The sequence below is a fragment of a genome, unplaced genomic scaffold (genome assembly GCF_019419815.1).
Source record: "Pyrus x bretschneideri cultivar Hongxiangsu unplaced genomic scaffold, Pyrus_bretschneideri_v1 Contig17, whole genome shotgun sequence".
Taxonomy (NCBI): domain Eukaryota; kingdom Viridiplantae; phylum Streptophyta; class Magnoliopsida; order Rosales; family Rosaceae; genus Pyrus; species Pyrus x bretschneideri.
Genome location: NW_025999468.1, coordinates 6,557,784 through 6,575,322, shown reverse-complemented (window position 1 = coordinate 6,575,322; position 17,539 = coordinate 6,557,784). Strand labels below are relative to the sequence as shown.

Here is a 17,539-nt window from a genome sequence, read left to right as displayed (position 1 = left end):
GCTTAACATCTTTATGTGATACATTGCTATCAAGTGAGACAGATATTTTAGTGTGTTCAAAACATGAGTTTTTACATCACGTGTTATAGTATAAGTAAATTTACTAGCTACCTTCAAGGAACAATTGGGCTGGTTTGGTATTGTTGTGCTTTGAAAAAAAACTGCTTCTGCTGTGCTGCAAGAATAAACAGCTGTGAAATAAAGCAATAGAGTGTTTGGTAAATTTTTTTGTAAAAGTGCTTTTAGCAAAAAAAAAAAAGCAATGTTAAAGTGTTTGGTAAATTTTTATGTAAAATCACTGCGACTTTGTAAAATGAATAAAAAAGATATGATGTTGAATATTATATAATATTTTTTTTTATCTTTTCTTTTATTATGATATTTATAAGATTTATATAAACTATTTATAAACAGTTGTGAGAGGACGGAAGAGAGACGTGGCAGGTTGACGACGATGTCGACGGGTACAATGTATAATTTATTTAATTGCTAAAGGTCATTCTGGGTATTGGAAAATTTCATTAATATGCGTCATATTTTTTTTTTTTTTGTTTATATCAGTTGTAAAATGCTAACTAAACAATTTAGAGTTCACAAAGAGCATAAAGTCATCAGATGTTTACTTAGTATGACACGTGATGTACCGACAAGTAATTTGGGTATATGGAGAAATATCTCCTCAAGTGGAGAGGACTAGGTTCGTTGTATTATTTGCTTCACTATCGTGCATATAAAGTAGCCTTCAGCACATGCTATTGTAAAGTCATAATCCCTACTATTGTAAAGTCATGCCCTTGCTTTGGTGAAACATGCTTTTAAAAAAAATAAAAAAAAATAAAAAAGCCTCTATGTACGAGCTACAAAATTACTCCACATGTACTTGTGTGAACCATTTATGTGCAAGCTATGAAATATTTACAAAATTGCTCTTAAGTTTATCTCTATTTATTTGGACCCAAATTTACACCATTGGTCCATACAATTGAGGCCATTGGTTGAGCATTGTTCCAGACCGACGGATGAAAAGGTGAAGTTAATTTTGTTATTAAAAGATATTATTATGGTTTTTATCATAATAATTATCTTTTAGTAAAGAATTGTTTTTGTATAAGATAAATGGGATGCAAACTATATCTCAAGCTTTGATCAGATAAAGACTATGAAGAGATATAGATGAGATTGAATGGGTGATTGACTGATGCCATGCAAGAATTGGATGCCATGTGTTTGATGGAAGATGGTCTTTAGAGTATCAGATAATAAGGCATGCATGATGAGATTATATTTCATTTTATTATGCATGCATGGGATAAAGGCTACTGATGGAGTTTTGGTGATGAGATGAGAAGCCTAGGTGGGCTAGAAATGTGATGTGATAAGCCTAGATGGACTTTTATTAGGTTTGAAAAGTCTTGGAACAAATCCCACGGCTCAGTTTGAAGGATATCCCTTGGTTTCTGGTTTTTGATGCGAATCAACTTCAGGAATTAAAGTTGCAATTAAACTCTGCAACATTATCTGATCGTGCAAAGCAAGTACTTCAGTCCTATAAATATAGATGCAATGGCAACGGAAAAAGGACCTCCAATTCAACACACAGCTGCCCTACGCAAACCTCTCAAACATCTTGAGATTTTTTATTTTCTTTTTCCGCCGACACATCTTCAGTTTGGATAAACAGCACTGTGAAGGCAACCGGCGAACACCTTCAGTTTGGATAAACAGCACTGCATCGAGGCCGACTGGTTACCTATCCAAGTCTCAGTCGAGAAGGGTTTCTAAATCCTTATTGGCAAAGGCCATCTTATTAATCTTCTTAGCGAAGTAAGGTGTTACAAGTTACTACATTCGGCATATCGAACGCCGAGTGGTTTTATGCTTGGATACTCACAAGTGAGTTTCAGAGTTCGGCATTCTGACAGCCGAACCACATTTACCATCAAGACATACATCTCCTTTGAGTACTTGTGTCCATATAGTCTAATGTCGATTCGACGTGCTTATACTCTTACAAATATAATCATTGTGACCGAATCCGGCGCCGACGATTCATGAACTTCGCAGAACTAGCAGCCTTGTCTTCAGGCTCGAGAATCCAAAGGCCGGGACTTGTTCCTTCCTCGGCCGCAATCACAAGATCAAGAAGTCAGCGACGCACTCAACGCGACATCAACAAATTTTACTCCTCGGCCAAGCTCGGCCGACGAGTTGGCATGCCTCACATCAACTGAATGACGTAGTTAGCTCATTAGTTACTCGGCCTGTGCGCCACGTAGACTCGGTAGTTTTAGGGTCAACACTATTAATTAATGAAACCCTTTTTGTCAACCAAAAAAGGATGAAAATACTACTTAGTCTTCTATCACACAAAAAAAATGATGGGCAATAATGTAATTTCACATGTCCAAATTTTACTGTTTTTTATTAGAACATCACCTACATGTAATATTAAAATACCTCCAATATAAAAAATAAAAAATAATCAAAAACAAAAACCTCTCACTCCCTCCACGTTCTCTCTCTCTCTTTCTCATTTTCTAAAAATATGTGTTCATATACATAAAGTGTGTAGACAAATGCTAGTAATAATTATCATAACTATAACTAAATCTAATATAAAAGTACTAATATACCCTTAAGTACTAATTCCTTTAGAAAATGAAACTCTTCATCTTTCTTTTCCGTTTTCGATCATTGCTGTCGACATCCCTCCCTCTCTCTCGCACCGCACCCTTATGAAACTTTAAGGTTGAATTGGATTGCATTGCAAATCAGGGTGATTGGCCAAATCCAAAAGAAATCAAACAAAACCCTAGAAAATCAACCGAACCTCAAATTCTCCCGCCCCCATCTACAACAGTTTTTGTAATCGCTACAGGCAATATGAAATATATGCACTGACCCCATTGTCTCCATGTATTCCTCCACTCCTATCATCCTACTCTCTACCTGCCTATGTATAACACCTAACCCCTCCCTCCCCATAAACCCCTCATCTCTCCCTCTCTCTTCATTGTAAATTTTATTATGGCATGGGTGGCTCAGAAAATGATGTTCATGGACATGGTTTCTAACAAAATTGAGAGGTGCCATTGGAGGTGTTTCGTATCTGATCGGTATGGGAGCATCGGTGAAGCTCTGCAAAAGCTTCCAGAGGCACATTATATCCTTGACGCCAAATTGCAAGAAAGGGCATGATTGTAAATAATTTGTCATTAAGGATATATTAGTACCTTCACATCAAACTTTGGTTATAATTACAATAAATTTAAAATCATGGCTATAATTCTATATCGGTTTCGAATCTTGGTTGTTTTTTCAAATTTCCCAAATCCCTTTGTGTGACTATGGCAAAGGAGAAGTTAATTTATTGTTGTTGTCCTGTATTCTAAAGTCACAAAGCAGAAAGCCTTGTTAGCTTAAGTCCTATATTCTAAAGGTTAGAAGAAGGAAGAAAAATAATGAACCTAAACAAAAGAACATACGTACGATGAAAAGGAATGTACCTCGATTGATCTTGTTCTGATCTGTTGGGCTTATCCAAAACCAAGTAGTTTTGTTTTTTGGGACTTACTGGCATCCCTCCCCACGACCAAAACATAGACAGGGAAAGGAACTAAAAATCTAAGAGCGGTTTGATCAGACCGCTCCTCATGTTCAAACTAGTCATTAATTGTACAAGAGATTTTTCTTGTACATCCCAAACCATGGTCATAGATTTCAGCAGCACTTGGAGAACGACGAACCTTCTGAATTGCTTCTTCATTGCGTTCAGCGAAAACCGAGTTCTCGTGCCTCGTTGATTAAACCCTAAAATACAGTGGGTCGCATATGGTTGTGAAAGTTATTTGGAAACTTGTTATGAGAAACACGTTCAAATACGCTCCTCATGAGAGTATTAGTCTGGCCCAAGGCTATTGGATTATCAATGGCCAGCTTTTCCTCAAAGACATCAAACTATCTTAAAACAACAGAACCAATAGCACAATACCCAAACCTATCGCCGATTTATAGCCTCTATAATATGGAGTTTCACCCTAGTGTCCGATAATATAACATCTCATCAACCATCAAACATACAACCAAGACACTATCAATACTTGTCAACCGACCCACAACGCGTATCAACACCTGCTTTCGAGCATCAAACCACTTTGAACAAAACTTTCTTCAAGCAAAGATGAGCTCCAACAGAAATAATGCCGGAGTCATCTTCCAAAATGTTTACGAACATCGCCACACACAACTAGAATGCCCGACTCTATCCACAAGGACCCTAGTTATCATGTTACATCACAAGAAACCAAGTTCATCTCTGATATTCCATCTGACTTTTTATGTGCATCAATCATCCCACACCCACGGTACTTCACAAACACGAGAGCATTATCGGTTACTCTCGTATATTCATATGATTCAATTCCATTTATGTGGTCAGAAACATCCGCTCTTAACAGGTTTTAAACTAAATGCAAGTACTGAATCAAAACTCTACATTGTACGTTCTAGTACAAACCAACTTCTCTACTTGACTGAAACATCTAGAACTGGGTCTTATGTTCCGGGTCACTACCAACATTGTACGTTCTAGTACAAACCAACTTCTCTACTTGACTGAAACATCTAGAACTGGGTCTTCTGTTCCGGGTCACTACCAAAGTGTTGCCTTTGATTCATCAATGTCAGCTTGGAAGGCCCGTTCTTTGGTGTGACTAGAGTTCTTGTTCCACCAAGGAACACTTAATGAGGAAATAGTGGGGTTCATCCATTTTCTTCTATTAAATGAAAAACATAACTCACAGAAAGAGAAGTCCAACACCTCTAGATCTAAGAGGTGGAGCTGTGGAAGTAAAAGCGATGGCACCTCAGAACGAAGGATAGTCACTCAAGGTGAAGGCTTAAGAAAAAGGAGTGAAAGAACGATAACGTTGTTAAGAGGAGAGCAATGTTGCCATTGGCAGAAACAGAAAATGCAGAGTTCGAAAAGCTTCCTCGTTTAAATAAAAATCGTACCACATATATCTAGATATCTGAAAATCAAACAGCTCGTTAAACTTGTACCCGTCTAGTATTTGAGACTACCAGTGACTTCAGCAAGCTCATATAAAGGCAGCATCAATCTTTTGTTTATCTATCATTAATTCTAATCAATCCTAACAATGTAACAACACGGAATGACCAGATCAGAAATTAAATTAAGAACTGCATCGAACAATCATGTAGTCAAAGACTGAAAACTAGCCGATATTAGGAAGCATTTCCTAATCCGGACATCAAAAACATGCCTTAGAACAACAAAACAGAACCAATAGATAATGTCAAACCATAATCTGGCTACAAAATAAACACTTCAAATGAAACTAAAGCCTCATAAGAAAACAGCAAAAAATCCCCAAAGAGCAACCTTACTTCTCAGAAGAATTAGGCCCCCTCTTCTTCCCAAATCCAACAACTGCAATTCCAATCAAAATTACAATCAGAGCCATCCAAATTATCAACCCTTTTGTTCCCAAATCCAACTATATATATATATATATGTGTGTGTGTGTGTGTGTGTGTGTGTGTGTTTGTGTGTGTGTGTGTGTGTGTTAGATAAACAAAACATCATTTCAACTGAACTAAGCTATCAAAATCCGAAGAAAGAAACCCTAATTCAAAAAATTAAATTAAATTAAATTGAGGAAGTGAGGAGAGGGATGAGCTAAGCTTACCGGCGGTGACGAATCTCCGGTTGTACTGCAAGCGCTTGTGGGCGCGGCCTCTGGGCTTCTTCTTCTTGTCTTGCTTGGCGACCTTCGGGGTCTGACCCCTAACCTTTCCGGCACGTGCGAGCGACCCGTGAACCTTACCTGCACAGCACTCACTCACCGTCATCGACCAATCAGACACCGTAAAAATACATATACAATAAAACCGAATCAAATACCCATGGCTGACTGCAGATGCTGATCTTCGCCGGCAGAGAGACTGAGGACGACGGAAGCGTGTTTGTGTCTGTTTATCGCGCCTCCCTTCGCAGTTAGGGTTTTGGTGGAGCTGGAGTGTTTTTATTCGTACCATTTTACAGCATTGCCACCAATTGAACCACAAATTTTCAATTATACCCTTGTAGCGTCCACAAAATAATAAGGGAATTTTTATTTGAATTCAGATAATTTTTTTTTACACCAAACTTAAAATTTAAATGTTAATTGTCTTTTTTACCCTAATACATAATTACCATCAAATACAAGATGAATTTAACAATACAACTAAAATTTATCAATAAACCCAAACAAACACCAAAGCACAAACAAATCAACAACATCAGCAATGGGAGATGTCGTAGTGCTGAGGTCAAACAAATCAAATGACATGCATAAGAGGATTCTATGGCTCTTCATGGACTTACACTAGTATATTTACTATGACATATCCGGCGAAACAACCATGAATCGTTTAAGTTGAAATTGCCGAGGGCTTGGAAATCTTGGGAAAGTTGGAGCTTTGAAGAGAATAATTATCTGTTTGATCCAACTGACCATCACAAACATATATCATCCTACCTTTATTTTCATCCATGCATGCATGCCGTAAATCAAACTAAAAGATTTGAAATTTCATCCAACAAAATACATCCTAAAGATAAATATTCATCCCTAAAAATAGTCGGTTAAATCATGTACTTAATTGATAGATATTCACAACCAGAGAGAGGACTTCAACTTAAACCAGAGCGGGAAGAAAAATAAGAATTCATAAACAATAGCAATTAGAATTCAGATTTAGACCATTTGAAACAAGCAAAAAAACCCCTAAACTAGTGCGACAAGCTCTTTTGCAATATGATTGCAAGGACGATCATATTGTTTGGATTAAGAATTTGTCCACTTTTTCGTAGTTCTAACTTGAAATGGACTTCTCTTTACAAATTTTGGGTTTTTATTTCTAAATGAGTGTATGGATGAATCTAACAATTGAAATAGGTTTGTAAGGGTAATTTAGGTAGTAAATATGGGCTTAAAGAGATATTGATGGTTTAATAAAGTTATAATATGGGTGAAAAAAGTAAGTTGGGTGTAAAAAGAGATTATATAGGTTCAAATAAAATTTCTCAATAATAATTTCTGTTATTTTAATTATGCGACACATACTCATGCCACCACCTCCCCACCACAAAAATTGCTTTTTTTTTAAGGATCAGTTGGTGCTTTTATCACGACAGTCTATTCTTTTAGGAGCCAAAATGACTCATGTAAGCATTTTAGCCTCCTCTGACCACCATCATGTGATTCACCAGCACTAGAGATGGGCAAAATACTCGCGGTTATGGGTAAACACAGTTACCCGCCCATTTAAACTTCACGGTTACAGTTATGGGTAACCGTTTAGATAAATAAACGATTATAGGTATAACCGTTTACCGCTGAAATTTAAATGAGTAATTATGGGTATTAACTGTGGTTATAAACGAGTAACCATTTATCCGTTTATTTTATATATGTAAAATTTGTTTACCCGTTTCTTTTTATTATAATAATTATAGTCTAAATGTTAAAATAAACGAGTAACCGGTTATCCGTTTACCCGCTTCTTTTTATTATAATAATTATAGTTTTAATAGGGAGAGAAAGAGAGACTTATAGTGGAGACTTTCGATCGTCGATGATGAGAATAAAATATGTTTTGGAATTTGAGGGAGAGTGCACAAAAGAGGAGGAAGAAGATAAAATGAGGACAGAGCTGTTCGGATCTGGGATTTCTTCTGAAACAAAAGAAACTTTGAGTGATGAACGTTTTGACGCCTAAAGTACCCACTTCGTCGGCCAAAGAACTTCTACGATTAACGTCCCTCCAAACTTTTTAGGATTTCGCGCCACAAAAAATGAAAGCCATTTGTCGCCCACTATTTACGAGGAGGCGAAATATATTGTCGCGCTAACCATTCATGTATCACGTAAAAAATGATGTCAAGAGCGTATTTTGTCGCAAATTTTTTTTTGGTCTTGCACCACCAAAACAAATTTTCGTTGGGCAAATATTCCTCTCGCAACGAGTGCTCTCGTTATATGCAAGGGTTTTGTTTTTTTTTTTTTTTTGGACAAAAAGATATTACGTGATGAAAAATCATTTCCTATCTCGCAAACGTTGTTTGTTCTTTTGTTTTCTTTTCCAAACATTTTCATTGAGAATGGTGTATTAAATAAATATAAATTCGATCGTGGATAAAATGATCCATTTATATCTCTGTCTCATAGCTTATGTTTAATCCAAATAATGGGTTCTCGTATTTTCTACTATTGGGAGACCAAATAATGGGTTCTTTTCTGTACTGAAAAATGTATTTCAGCAGCTAGCAGTGAGATAATGTCAAACAAAACTCACGACAACAAAAAACAAGAGATCCGGCCGGCCTTACCATAAATAAGAAGAAAATAGGGCGAAGAAAAATTATTCCTTTCATTCCAAACAATGAAACAAAATTTAGAAGCTGTTGCTGATAGCCTCATTGCCAACGATAATAACTAACGTAAACCAACCTCGTTCGACTGTTCATCTTGTCGATGACGGAGTTGTCCAAGTCAGGAACAAACAAACCCAACATATCGGAAGATAAAAAGATTCAGAGCAACACCAAAATCCTCTGATGATCACAAGCGAAACCTCTCCTAAATAGTAAATAAAAACGGTGGAAAGAGAGGGAGATGGCTGGTTTGCAGTTGCAGTCATCCCAAAGAGAGGCCGTGATAGTCGCTGTCGATGCAAATAGGAGTAAAGGAAGTGTGGAAGCCGTCGAATGGGCTCTCAAACATATCGTTAAACCCGGTGACACCATCCTTGTTTTAGTTGTTTTCACTGATCACCATGCCAAGAAGAACTCATGCTTTCTGTTTAAGTTGCTCACGGGTCTCCGCGCCTCTGGAATATGTAAGTTTCTTTTGTTTGAATGATAATTTAATAACCTAATCAAAATTACGGTGGGGGATTCGAAACTTGGCTACGCCCATGTTTGCTACGTATATACATGTAACACATGTGTTGCTTTCTTTGCTACGTACTACTATATATATATATATGCCAACTATATACCAGCTTATGTTCTGCAGGGGAGAGATCAGTATTCATTGACCACGAGGAAGTGGATCCTGTCGATCTTGGAGAAGAAATCCAGCGAAAAAGAGGACAATACCGGACCAGCCTTCAGCCTTTATATAGTCACTGCACAAAGAATGAGGTTCCTGGTTTTTCTTCTTATTTATCTTTTTACATGTCAGTTTTGTCAAATGTTATGAATATGTTCCCATGCTAAAAAACTATGGTTTACTGTTATGTGCAGGTGAGGTTGGTGTTTAAGCTTGCAGTCGGGTTTTGTCCCGCGACACTGGCAATTAAGGAATCACAGAACCTTAATACCCGTTGGATTGTATTAGACTGGTATGCCACAGGTTCATATATAGTACCCCGGTGTTCTCTTCTCCCTCTATTTTTCTTCTAAATTTATTTTTTTTCGGTTTTCAGTCACTTTAGGAAATTGAAAGTTTATCTACGAGGACGTGTAAGGTGCAACATTGCAGTAGTAAAGGAAAAAGATTTTGCTAGCTTGATGCTATCGAATGATACACAGCCTGCTGAGATTTGCCCGAGCAATCCTGAGCCAAATTATGATTCAGCAGCTCCTGTAGAGCATCCTCGGGAAGAGCATAGTAAAGATTTCAGTGCTTGCAAGTTAAGAAATATAAGTGCACCCGCACCATATCCTCAGAATCCTTGTTGCTATCCTCTGTCTTGGAGAAGTGGTTTTCCTCGGGCGTTTTCTTACAACGAACTTGAAGTGATAACGAATGGCTTTGCTGATGATAACATTACAGTAGTTGTGGATGACATAGCAGTTCATCAGGGGCTATTACAAGAAACACCTGTTCTAGTAAAGTCTTTACAGAAAACAAACAAAGGCTTCTGGTCAATCCTACAGATCTTTTCCCGGGTGAGCCACCGCAACATCTCAAACCTTGTTGGGTACTGCAGCACAGGCGTTTCTGCATTCTTGCTTTTTGACTTCCCTTGTTTGGGTACCGTTGACATGAACTTGCAATGTAAGAACGACTACTTCTCTAACTGATGCATCCTAGTTTTCGAAAGTCTTGATTTACAAGTACTTTGTTAATGAACTCGAAACACACACACGCACATTCTTCTTATCATAGTTGATTGGTAAATAGATATCCCTTCTATTATTATGAGCCGCTTGATGTTCTTCTGTTTTTTCGGCTTCCATAACAGACTACATTGTTTTCAGTTTTGTTCTTGCACAGAATAGAATACTCAAACTGACCTCTATCAGTTTGTAGGTGATGAGCTGGCCGAGAAACTGGGGTGGGGAGTGAGGTGGTCTATCGCTCTAGAAATAGGCCGAAGCTTGCGTTATCTCCATGAGGAGTGTGTTGATGGATCTATTGTTCACAAAAATGTTCGTGCTTTCAGCGTTGCTCTTTCTCATGGTTACTCCGCAATGGTAAGTACATCCTGATACTTCATATGCATACAGGAACGGAAACAATGCCAAGTTATCAGCCAATATAATTAAAAAAAAAAAAGAAAGGAAATTCGATAGAATTTGTACAACGAATTCAACTTTGTTGATCTCTTCAAATATGGTTTTACAATAATTACAAAATTGGATGAGTTAGTAACGAACACAACTGATTTTTTTACTACTCATCATGCTCTTCGACTTATTGCTTATAACCGAGTACTTGGCTTTGACTACTGCTCTTCAAGCTCTGCAACTTCATATCTGCTGAGTGGCTTAAGAATTCCCCTCCGACTAAAGATTCGATAGCCAAGTAAGAGAACTTCGTAATTATGCCTCATAACCTGCACAAGCATTTAATTTAATAGGATAGAACTGTAAAGAATGTTCTAATTCATATTCTCATATAGCTGCTGTTTGATATTTTAAACTAGATATGACAAGCGCCATTTTGGCGATGTACAAGATTATGGAAAATTCCTACTGGAGCTTATTACTGGAAAGTGTGTAAGTCCGGTTCACGACCAAGGGAAGGACCAGTCCATGATTGAATGGGTAAGATCTCTCGTATGTCCAACCTAAAGCCGGTCATTCTAGCTCAAATGTGACTGGAAAAAACTTCAAGGACAATTGCTTCATTTAACTGGAACTGCATCTTCAGAACTGTATTCCGTAACATGTTTCTGATTTGACAATAAACTCTGAAACAGGCTACTAATTGGCTAGGACATAGATTTAATCGTCAAGGAAAATGATAGTCTTTTTCTTTTGGTTAGGAAGTAGAAATTTGCGGCCTAATGAAAGATTTTTCACTTGCAAAACAGGCACTGCCACTTCTAGAAAATGGTGACTTTGGTGAACTGATGGACTGCAGATTGACGGAAACTGCTGGTGAAGCTAGGATGGTCCAGTATATGGCTCGCGCAGCGTTGCACTGCCTAAAAGTTGATTCAGATCACAAACTTTGTATAAGTGAGGTAATTCAGTGTCTTCGTAATGAACTGAATCAAACACTGTCCTAATTTTATTATCAAATGCTGTTCTATTTTTATACACTGCTACTAATGCATAACTTGTGGAATTTTTCACAGGCCATAGCCATTGTTCGAGGTGATGAACTTGCGGTTTTTAGCCACTGCAAAACTGAAAAAAGTCAACGAGATTGATAATTTGTCTCTTACAAAGTTACACAATCTCTCTATGATGTGTGATATGACTGGTTGAACGCATTCTATTAATACCTTAGCTAGCAACTTGTAATAATCTTTTCATTTAGGTCAATCCGTTTTATGCTAACATTCGTTTATGAAACTTGGTTCTTTATTGTCATCTCTTTGCAAGATCAGTAGATACAGTATATGCAAGTGCATCGTTGCCTATTATCTCATTTCTTTTCCAAAGTGCTTCCAAACATGCATAGTGGATTTTTTGATTATCGCGAGGCGGTTATGTCTCTTCCGTGAAACTACCATAATCTACAATAACCTCATGCATTGAAACAGAAGTGATAGCTACAAAACTAGGAATTGGCTGTGTCATATTCATCATCTTTCGAGGGTACGAATCCTTCGGACCTAACTGGTCTGCCTCTCTTCGAGCATGGGCAACTGATTGGCTAACCACTAATATTGCATGAGCACTCCCATTAGGTGAGGCCGACCTCACTGGAATACAAGTGGGGGCAGCATGCTGCTCTCATGCCTTCTTGGTACATCAATCCTTGTAAGCATGTTTGCAACATGTATATGTGAACTCCTCACTCTTGCTAGATCAGTAAAAGTGTGTAGCATGCTTTGAGCTACGCTCTAAAGATCTAGAATGTGTCGCACTTCAATTTGACAGTGTGTGATACAGAGATCGAGATGAGACACAAGGACTGACCACTTGAATTCACGTCGTTCATTGTGAATGTTGGTGTTCCTTCTCTCTCCTAACAGCGGGAAGAACATCTAATTAGTATGTAAAGAGATCGCCTATCAAGGGTTCTAAGTAGCGAATAGTTGAAGGTGAAACATAACTGGCAAACCCATTTTAGTTCGATGTGGTGGCGTTATCTGTCACACCCCCGAATTTGAGACATGACTAAAAAAACCATTAGTTCAACAGTGGAGTAACATTTTATTTTATTATATGGGTGTAGATTAGACTGCCTACATACCTTGTGAGGGATCAAGTCAATCGTAATTCACCATTTTGTTAAGCATAAATAAATAAATAAATAAAATCTTGTATCTGCAATGACTTCCAGAATTTCTCATGGCATTAACTAGCTAGAAAACATTGAGTTCCAGAACAACTAAATGAAACTCAACGAGCATAATTCATTACACTCTAGCAATGGAACCATGACAAAGTAGGATTCTAGACCACCACAATGGAATCCAAAGAATATAGGGTTCTGAACCAACTCAATGAAACTATACACGAAGGTTTCCAGACCAACTTAATATAATCCAAAGAATATCGGGTTTCGGTCCAACTCAATGAAACCATGCACGAAGTAGGATTCTAGACCATCTCAATGGAATCCAAAGAATGTAAGGTTCCGGACCAACTCAATGAAACCATGCACGAAGTATGATTCCAAACTAACTTAATGGAATCCAAAGAATATAGGGTTCCAGCCCAACTCAACGGAACCATGCACGAAATAGGATTCAAGACCAACTCAATGGGATCCAAAGAATATAGGGTTCCAGACCAACTCAACGGAACCTTGTATGAAGTAGGATTTTAGACTAACTCAATAGAATCCGAACTATATAGGGTTCTAGACCGACTAAACGGAACCATGCACGAAGTAGGATTCCAAAAATAGCAAGAAATAAGTTTGAAATTGAAATTAGGATTCATGTTTCATGGCATGGTTAACATGCATAAAGGCTTATAAAACTTTAACAAAGATAAAGTTTGGAAGATACTTGGATAGCGATTTCTTGAACACCATTCTTGATTCGATCTTCCCATCAGAGATACAATTCGTGATTGTAAGGTGTTGAAGGAAAATCTGAATGATGAGGGTAGGGAAGGACGACAAGAGAGAGCTCAGTGGTTGTAAATTGCACTCTCCCTTGTTGTTTTGTGGCTTTATTTATAATAATCAAGTGAGCTTTTCTTTCCTCGCAAGCAATACAAGCCTTAAAGGGATTAGATATCCGAATCATATTCGAATCTACTTCTAGATTTACACACTACATCCCTAAATGATATTAACTGCAACAACAAAAGTATTATTGACTGTTCGTGGAACTTAAATTTTACAAAAGATTATTTTTTTTTTCACATTATAAATCACTTTCTAAACATTATTATTGGAAAAATCAATTAAAATTAAAATTGTTTAGTCAATAAAAAGAAGCAAATGTTTTTTTTTACTAAATACGACCATCTGTTTTTATACAGATGATTAAAATTTTTTATATTTTATTAATTTTTTTTCACATAGATGATTTTTACTATATTTTAGTCGATCTTAAACACAAAACTCTATGAATCGATCAATGTATTTTGATAAGCTAAGTCAATTTCTTTAATCTTTGATCGCAATCTTAATCTCCCCAAAGCAAACTAGCTTTGGGCCAAGAAACATTACAATTGCGCTAGACAAGCCCATTAAAACCGGCTTTTTCAGGGTTATAAGGGTAATTCGACATACGGTCAAGCGGCTCCAACATGTTCACAGCTCCTCAGAATTCATAATCTCCTCCGATCGTAAAATCCCCAAACTAAACCTTGATTTGATTTTCTAGGGTTTAAGAATCCGTCCATCCCCGGATCGCATCGAAGAAGGAAAAGCCTCTTCGCAATCACACAATGGTATCGTATCTTCAATTTCTCCTTCTCCCTCTCAATTGCTTCGATTCTGTGCAAACATACATGTACGCATAGATTCACGGATTCATCTACTCACATGGGTTTCCTTCAATTTTCCTGCTTTGCCTTGTGTTTGGAGTGATTTACTCGGACAATTTGTATGATAATTGTGTTTTTGTTGGTTCGTTTTAATTTGAATCTCCATAAAATTGTTAATCTTAATCGAGTTAACGAAACCCAAATGCAGAACCAAAATTTGTTTGTGAAATTTGCGATGGTGATGAATGTGCATTCCCTGCCTGATGCTATTTTGTTGGGTTGATTCCTTTTTGATATAGTTATGTCTTGTATTTGGACTGAGGAGATTATTCTGATACGATTTATTTTACTTCTTATTGTAGGTTCTTTTACAGCCTGATCCATTTCTTAACGAACTCACTAGCATGTTTGAGAAAAGCACCGAGAAGGGTTCCGTCTGGGTTACCTTCAAACGATGTATGTGCACAAGTTTCCTTCTGTTTTCTTTCAATGGGTTTGCTTTTTTCTTTTGTTAGTGTAATTCGTGCGTATTTGGGTTGTTTTATTACAATGTGTGAGGTACTTTTCAATCTTGTATGTATTTCAGCATCCATGAAGTCTAAGGTGCAGAGGAATAAAATGAAAACTGCCGGTGAGGAAATTGATTACCGATGCCTTATTCGTGCAACACTTGGGAATAAGACAATTTCTACTTCGGTATGTGTTTCTGCCCCTTGACATGTATTACTTGGTCATATGTTTTTTCCAAATATTTCAATTTATTACCTTACTAAATGAAAGTAATTTCATGAAATAGGAACCACTATGTGATTTAAAACTGAGACAATTCGCCCTTAGATTCTTCTTCTGTGTTTGTGTGCGTGTGTCTAAGCCTTTGGGGCTTTTGGTTTAGTTTTATATACCATAGTAAAATGTCATCAGAAGTTCAGTATAATTAGGTTCTTGGGCAGGGAAATTGTTTTAGTAGTAGTTAACGGTGGATTTCGCATGTCGTTGTGTTGCCGACTTTGCTTCTTTTACAGTAGTGTGAGTTGAGTTGATGTTAACAACAGTAAAACAAATGGTAAAACCTATTTTGCACATGCAATACCATTATACCGAAAGTGCTTACTTAAAGTGTTAATTACTCTTCCTCCTATACAAAAATCTTTATATCGTTTACGCATTGACTGCTAATTGCTTTGTTTTTCTACTTATAACTAGCCGTGCTCTACTTCATTTGATGAGAAACATAATAAAAACATACAATTATACGAAACAGCACACACATGCTAACTAAAGCATAGAGCCCGAACATGATATTCTTGTTTCTGGTTTTATACGTCAAGTGTAGTTGGCTGACATTGTTAATTGGAATTCAATTGGAAAGGTTGGGCCAAAGGAACACCAGCGGTTTCAATCCTCTTATGCAACCATCCTAAAGGCTCATATGACGGCTTTAAAGAAGCGGGAGAGGAAGGAAAAGAAGAAGGCTGCAGAATCAGATAAGAAAGGAGGTGCAAAGAAGCCGAAGAGAGTGTGACAGAGTCCCTTTCTGTACAGCCCTGCGAAACTGGAATTAAGTTTGTGTTAATGTTTCCATTTCAACTTTGGTCGAGGATTTAGAATCAGAAAAAAGGAAAAAGAGAATTTCCCAATTTTATGGGCTTATAGGACTTGAGCACAAATTGTTTTTTTTTCTTTTGTTGAGATTGAGGATGAGATACTAAATTCTGCTGGATATGTCCTCATGATTTTGGATGAATCAACAGGGAGTTCTTTTGCAGATATATAATCTTCTTTTTTTTTTCGTTTTCCTCCATATCTGCAACTCAAGCACAACCACCCAAAAAAATTTCAATTCTTAATTTTTTCTTTTAAGCTTAATATTTCTGATTATTGAATGTTGAAGGTATGGAGGTTCATAATCAAAGGATTTGGATCCCATCCGGATCTAAATTGTGGGGATCCTATGAATCCTCACATCTTAATCATTCATCGTGCATCGTGCGTTCAGAATTTTTTTGACTTTTTTTTTGTTTAAAACTAGCAAATGACCACACATTCTGTGTGTGTGAACAATTTCATTTTAGTTTTTGTTATTGATTAAGGAGTGATTAGTTTTTAAAATTTTAAAAAGAGTATGGAATAATGATGATGAGACAATTTTTTTTAATAAGTGCATATTTTTTCTTAATATTACACAGCATATGGGCACACACAAAGTGTGCGAGAAAATTTTTTATTTTTGTTTTTGAAATAGAAGGAGAGAAGAAGAGAGTGATAGAGAATGTAGGAGTGAGAAGTTTTTTTTATTATTTATTATTTTTTATAATTAGAGATATGTTAGGATCACATGTAGCCTGTAGGTGAGGTTTTGAGAAAAAAAAAAAAAACAAAATTTGGTTGTGTGAAATTACATTTCTACCCCATATTTCTTATTCATGTTCTGTTTTAATCAGAGAGTTAAACTGGTAATTTCATAGGGTTTTGGTTGACAATGTGTGTTTTATTAATTAGTAGAAATATTTATTGTTTTGCCATGGGAAAAATAGGTATATGATTGTCATTTTCTCAAAAAAATAGGGGTAAAAGAGGAAAAATAGGGATATGATTGTCATTTTGTCAAAAGGTACAAAATTAAAGCTCTCTAACCGCCCACCTTCTCTCAAGTTCTTCTCAAGCGCAACCGCTTCAATTTATTCAAACTATCCAAACAACATCATGATTTCACTTACCTGTGTGAAAAAATGATGGTGGGACAATTTCTCTTAAGAAGAAGTGTATATTTTTTTATCTTATGTAAATATTATGTATCAAAAGTGAGGGTAAAATAGGAAAAATAGGGATATGATTGTCATTTTCTCAAAAGATACAAAACTACTAGTTTGCCCTCCTTATGTAAATATTGTGTAGGGCTGGAAAAAAATCCCAAAAATCCCAAACCAAACCGAAAAAATCCCGATCCCAAACCAAAAAAATCCCAAACCAAAATTCCCGAAATTTTCGGTATGTAATCCCGAACCAAACCGAAATTTTCGGTATGGGATTCGGTATTCCATCTCCATTTTTTCGGTATTCCCATACCGAATTGAAATAAATATTATATATATATATATAATTTTTTTTATTATAAGAGAATTATTTCAACCGTTCATTGTTTTAGATTTAATCTGTATATATATATATATATATATA

The 17,539-nt window shown here is 36.6% G+C and overlaps 3 protein-coding genes across 3 annotated transcripts; 2 read left to right on the top strand and 1 right to left on the bottom strand.

Annotated features, from left to right (window-relative positions):
• Positions 1 to 5,175: 5,175 nt before the first annotated feature.
• Positions 5,176 to 6,085, bottom strand: LOC103946293 (40S ribosomal protein S30). The gene is made up of 3 exons (XM_009356947.3): positions 5,927 to 6,085; positions 5,712 to 5,849; positions 5,176 to 5,452 (listed from the first exon to the last, which is right to left on the bottom strand). The coding sequence occupies exons 1-3, from the start codon at positions 5,928 to 5,930 to the stop codon at positions 5,406 to 5,408; spliced, it is 189 nt and encodes a 62-aa protein (XP_009355222.1). The 5' UTR covers positions 5,931 to 6,085; the 3' UTR covers positions 5,176 to 5,405.
• Positions 6,086 to 8,684: 2,599 nt separating this feature from the next.
• Positions 8,685 to 11,676, top strand: LOC103946448 (proline-rich receptor-like protein kinase PERK14). The gene is made up of 9 exons (XM_048581764.1): positions 8,685 to 8,907; positions 9,087 to 9,214; positions 9,317 to 9,414; positions 9,499 to 10,073; positions 10,329 to 10,492; positions 10,759 to 10,823; positions 10,945 to 11,065; positions 11,335 to 11,487; positions 11,602 to 11,676. The coding sequence occupies exons 1-9, from the start codon at positions 8,685 to 8,687 to the stop codon at positions 11,674 to 11,676; spliced, it is 1,602 nt and encodes a 533-aa protein (XP_048437721.1).
• Positions 11,677 to 14,168: 2,492 nt separating this feature from the next.
• Positions 14,169 to 16,131, top strand: LOC103946292 (signal recognition particle 14 kDa protein). Its single transcript, XM_048581770.1, has 4 exons — positions 14,169 to 14,326; positions 14,725 to 14,818; positions 14,949 to 15,058; positions 15,732 to 16,131. The coding sequence occupies exons 1-4, from the start codon at positions 14,324 to 14,326 to the stop codon at positions 15,882 to 15,884; spliced, it is 360 nt and encodes a 119-aa protein (XP_048437727.1). The 5' UTR covers positions 14,169 to 14,323; the 3' UTR covers positions 15,885 to 16,131.
• Positions 16,132 to 17,539: the final 1,408 nt, after the last annotated feature.

What these genes read in the sequence shown, in the direction of transcription:
- LOC103946293 (XM_009356947.3), bottom strand. An exon ending in CCGGAGATTCGTCACCGCCG is followed by an intron (nt 5,453 to 5,711) that starts GTAAGCTTAGCT and finishes TTGGAATTGCAG; the next exon opens with TTGTTGGATTTGGGAAGAAG.
- LOC103946448 (XM_048581764.1), top strand. Translation starts at nt 8,685, where the DNA reads ATGGCTGGTTTGCAGTTGCAGTCATCCCAAAGAGAGGCCGTGATAGTC. An exon ending in CGTTGGATTGTATTAGACTG is followed by an intron (nt 9,415 to 9,498) that starts GTATGCCACAGG and finishes TTCGGTTTTCAG; the next exon opens with TCACTTTAGGAAATTGAAAG. An exon ending in ACAAACTTTGTATAAGTGAG is followed by an intron (nt 11,488 to 11,601) that starts GTAATTCAGTGT and finishes AATTTTTCACAG; the next exon opens with GCCATAGCCATTGTTCGAGG.
- LOC103946292 (XM_048581770.1), top strand. An exon ending in CTGGGTTACCTTCAAACGAT is followed by an intron (nt 14,819 to 14,948) that starts GTATGTGCACAA and finishes TATGTATTTCAG; the next exon opens with CATCCATGAAGTCTAAGGTG. An exon ending in ATAAGACAATTTCTACTTCG is followed by an intron (nt 15,059 to 15,731) that starts GTATGTGTTTCT and finishes TCAATTGGAAAG; the next exon opens with GTTGGGCCAAAGGAACACCA.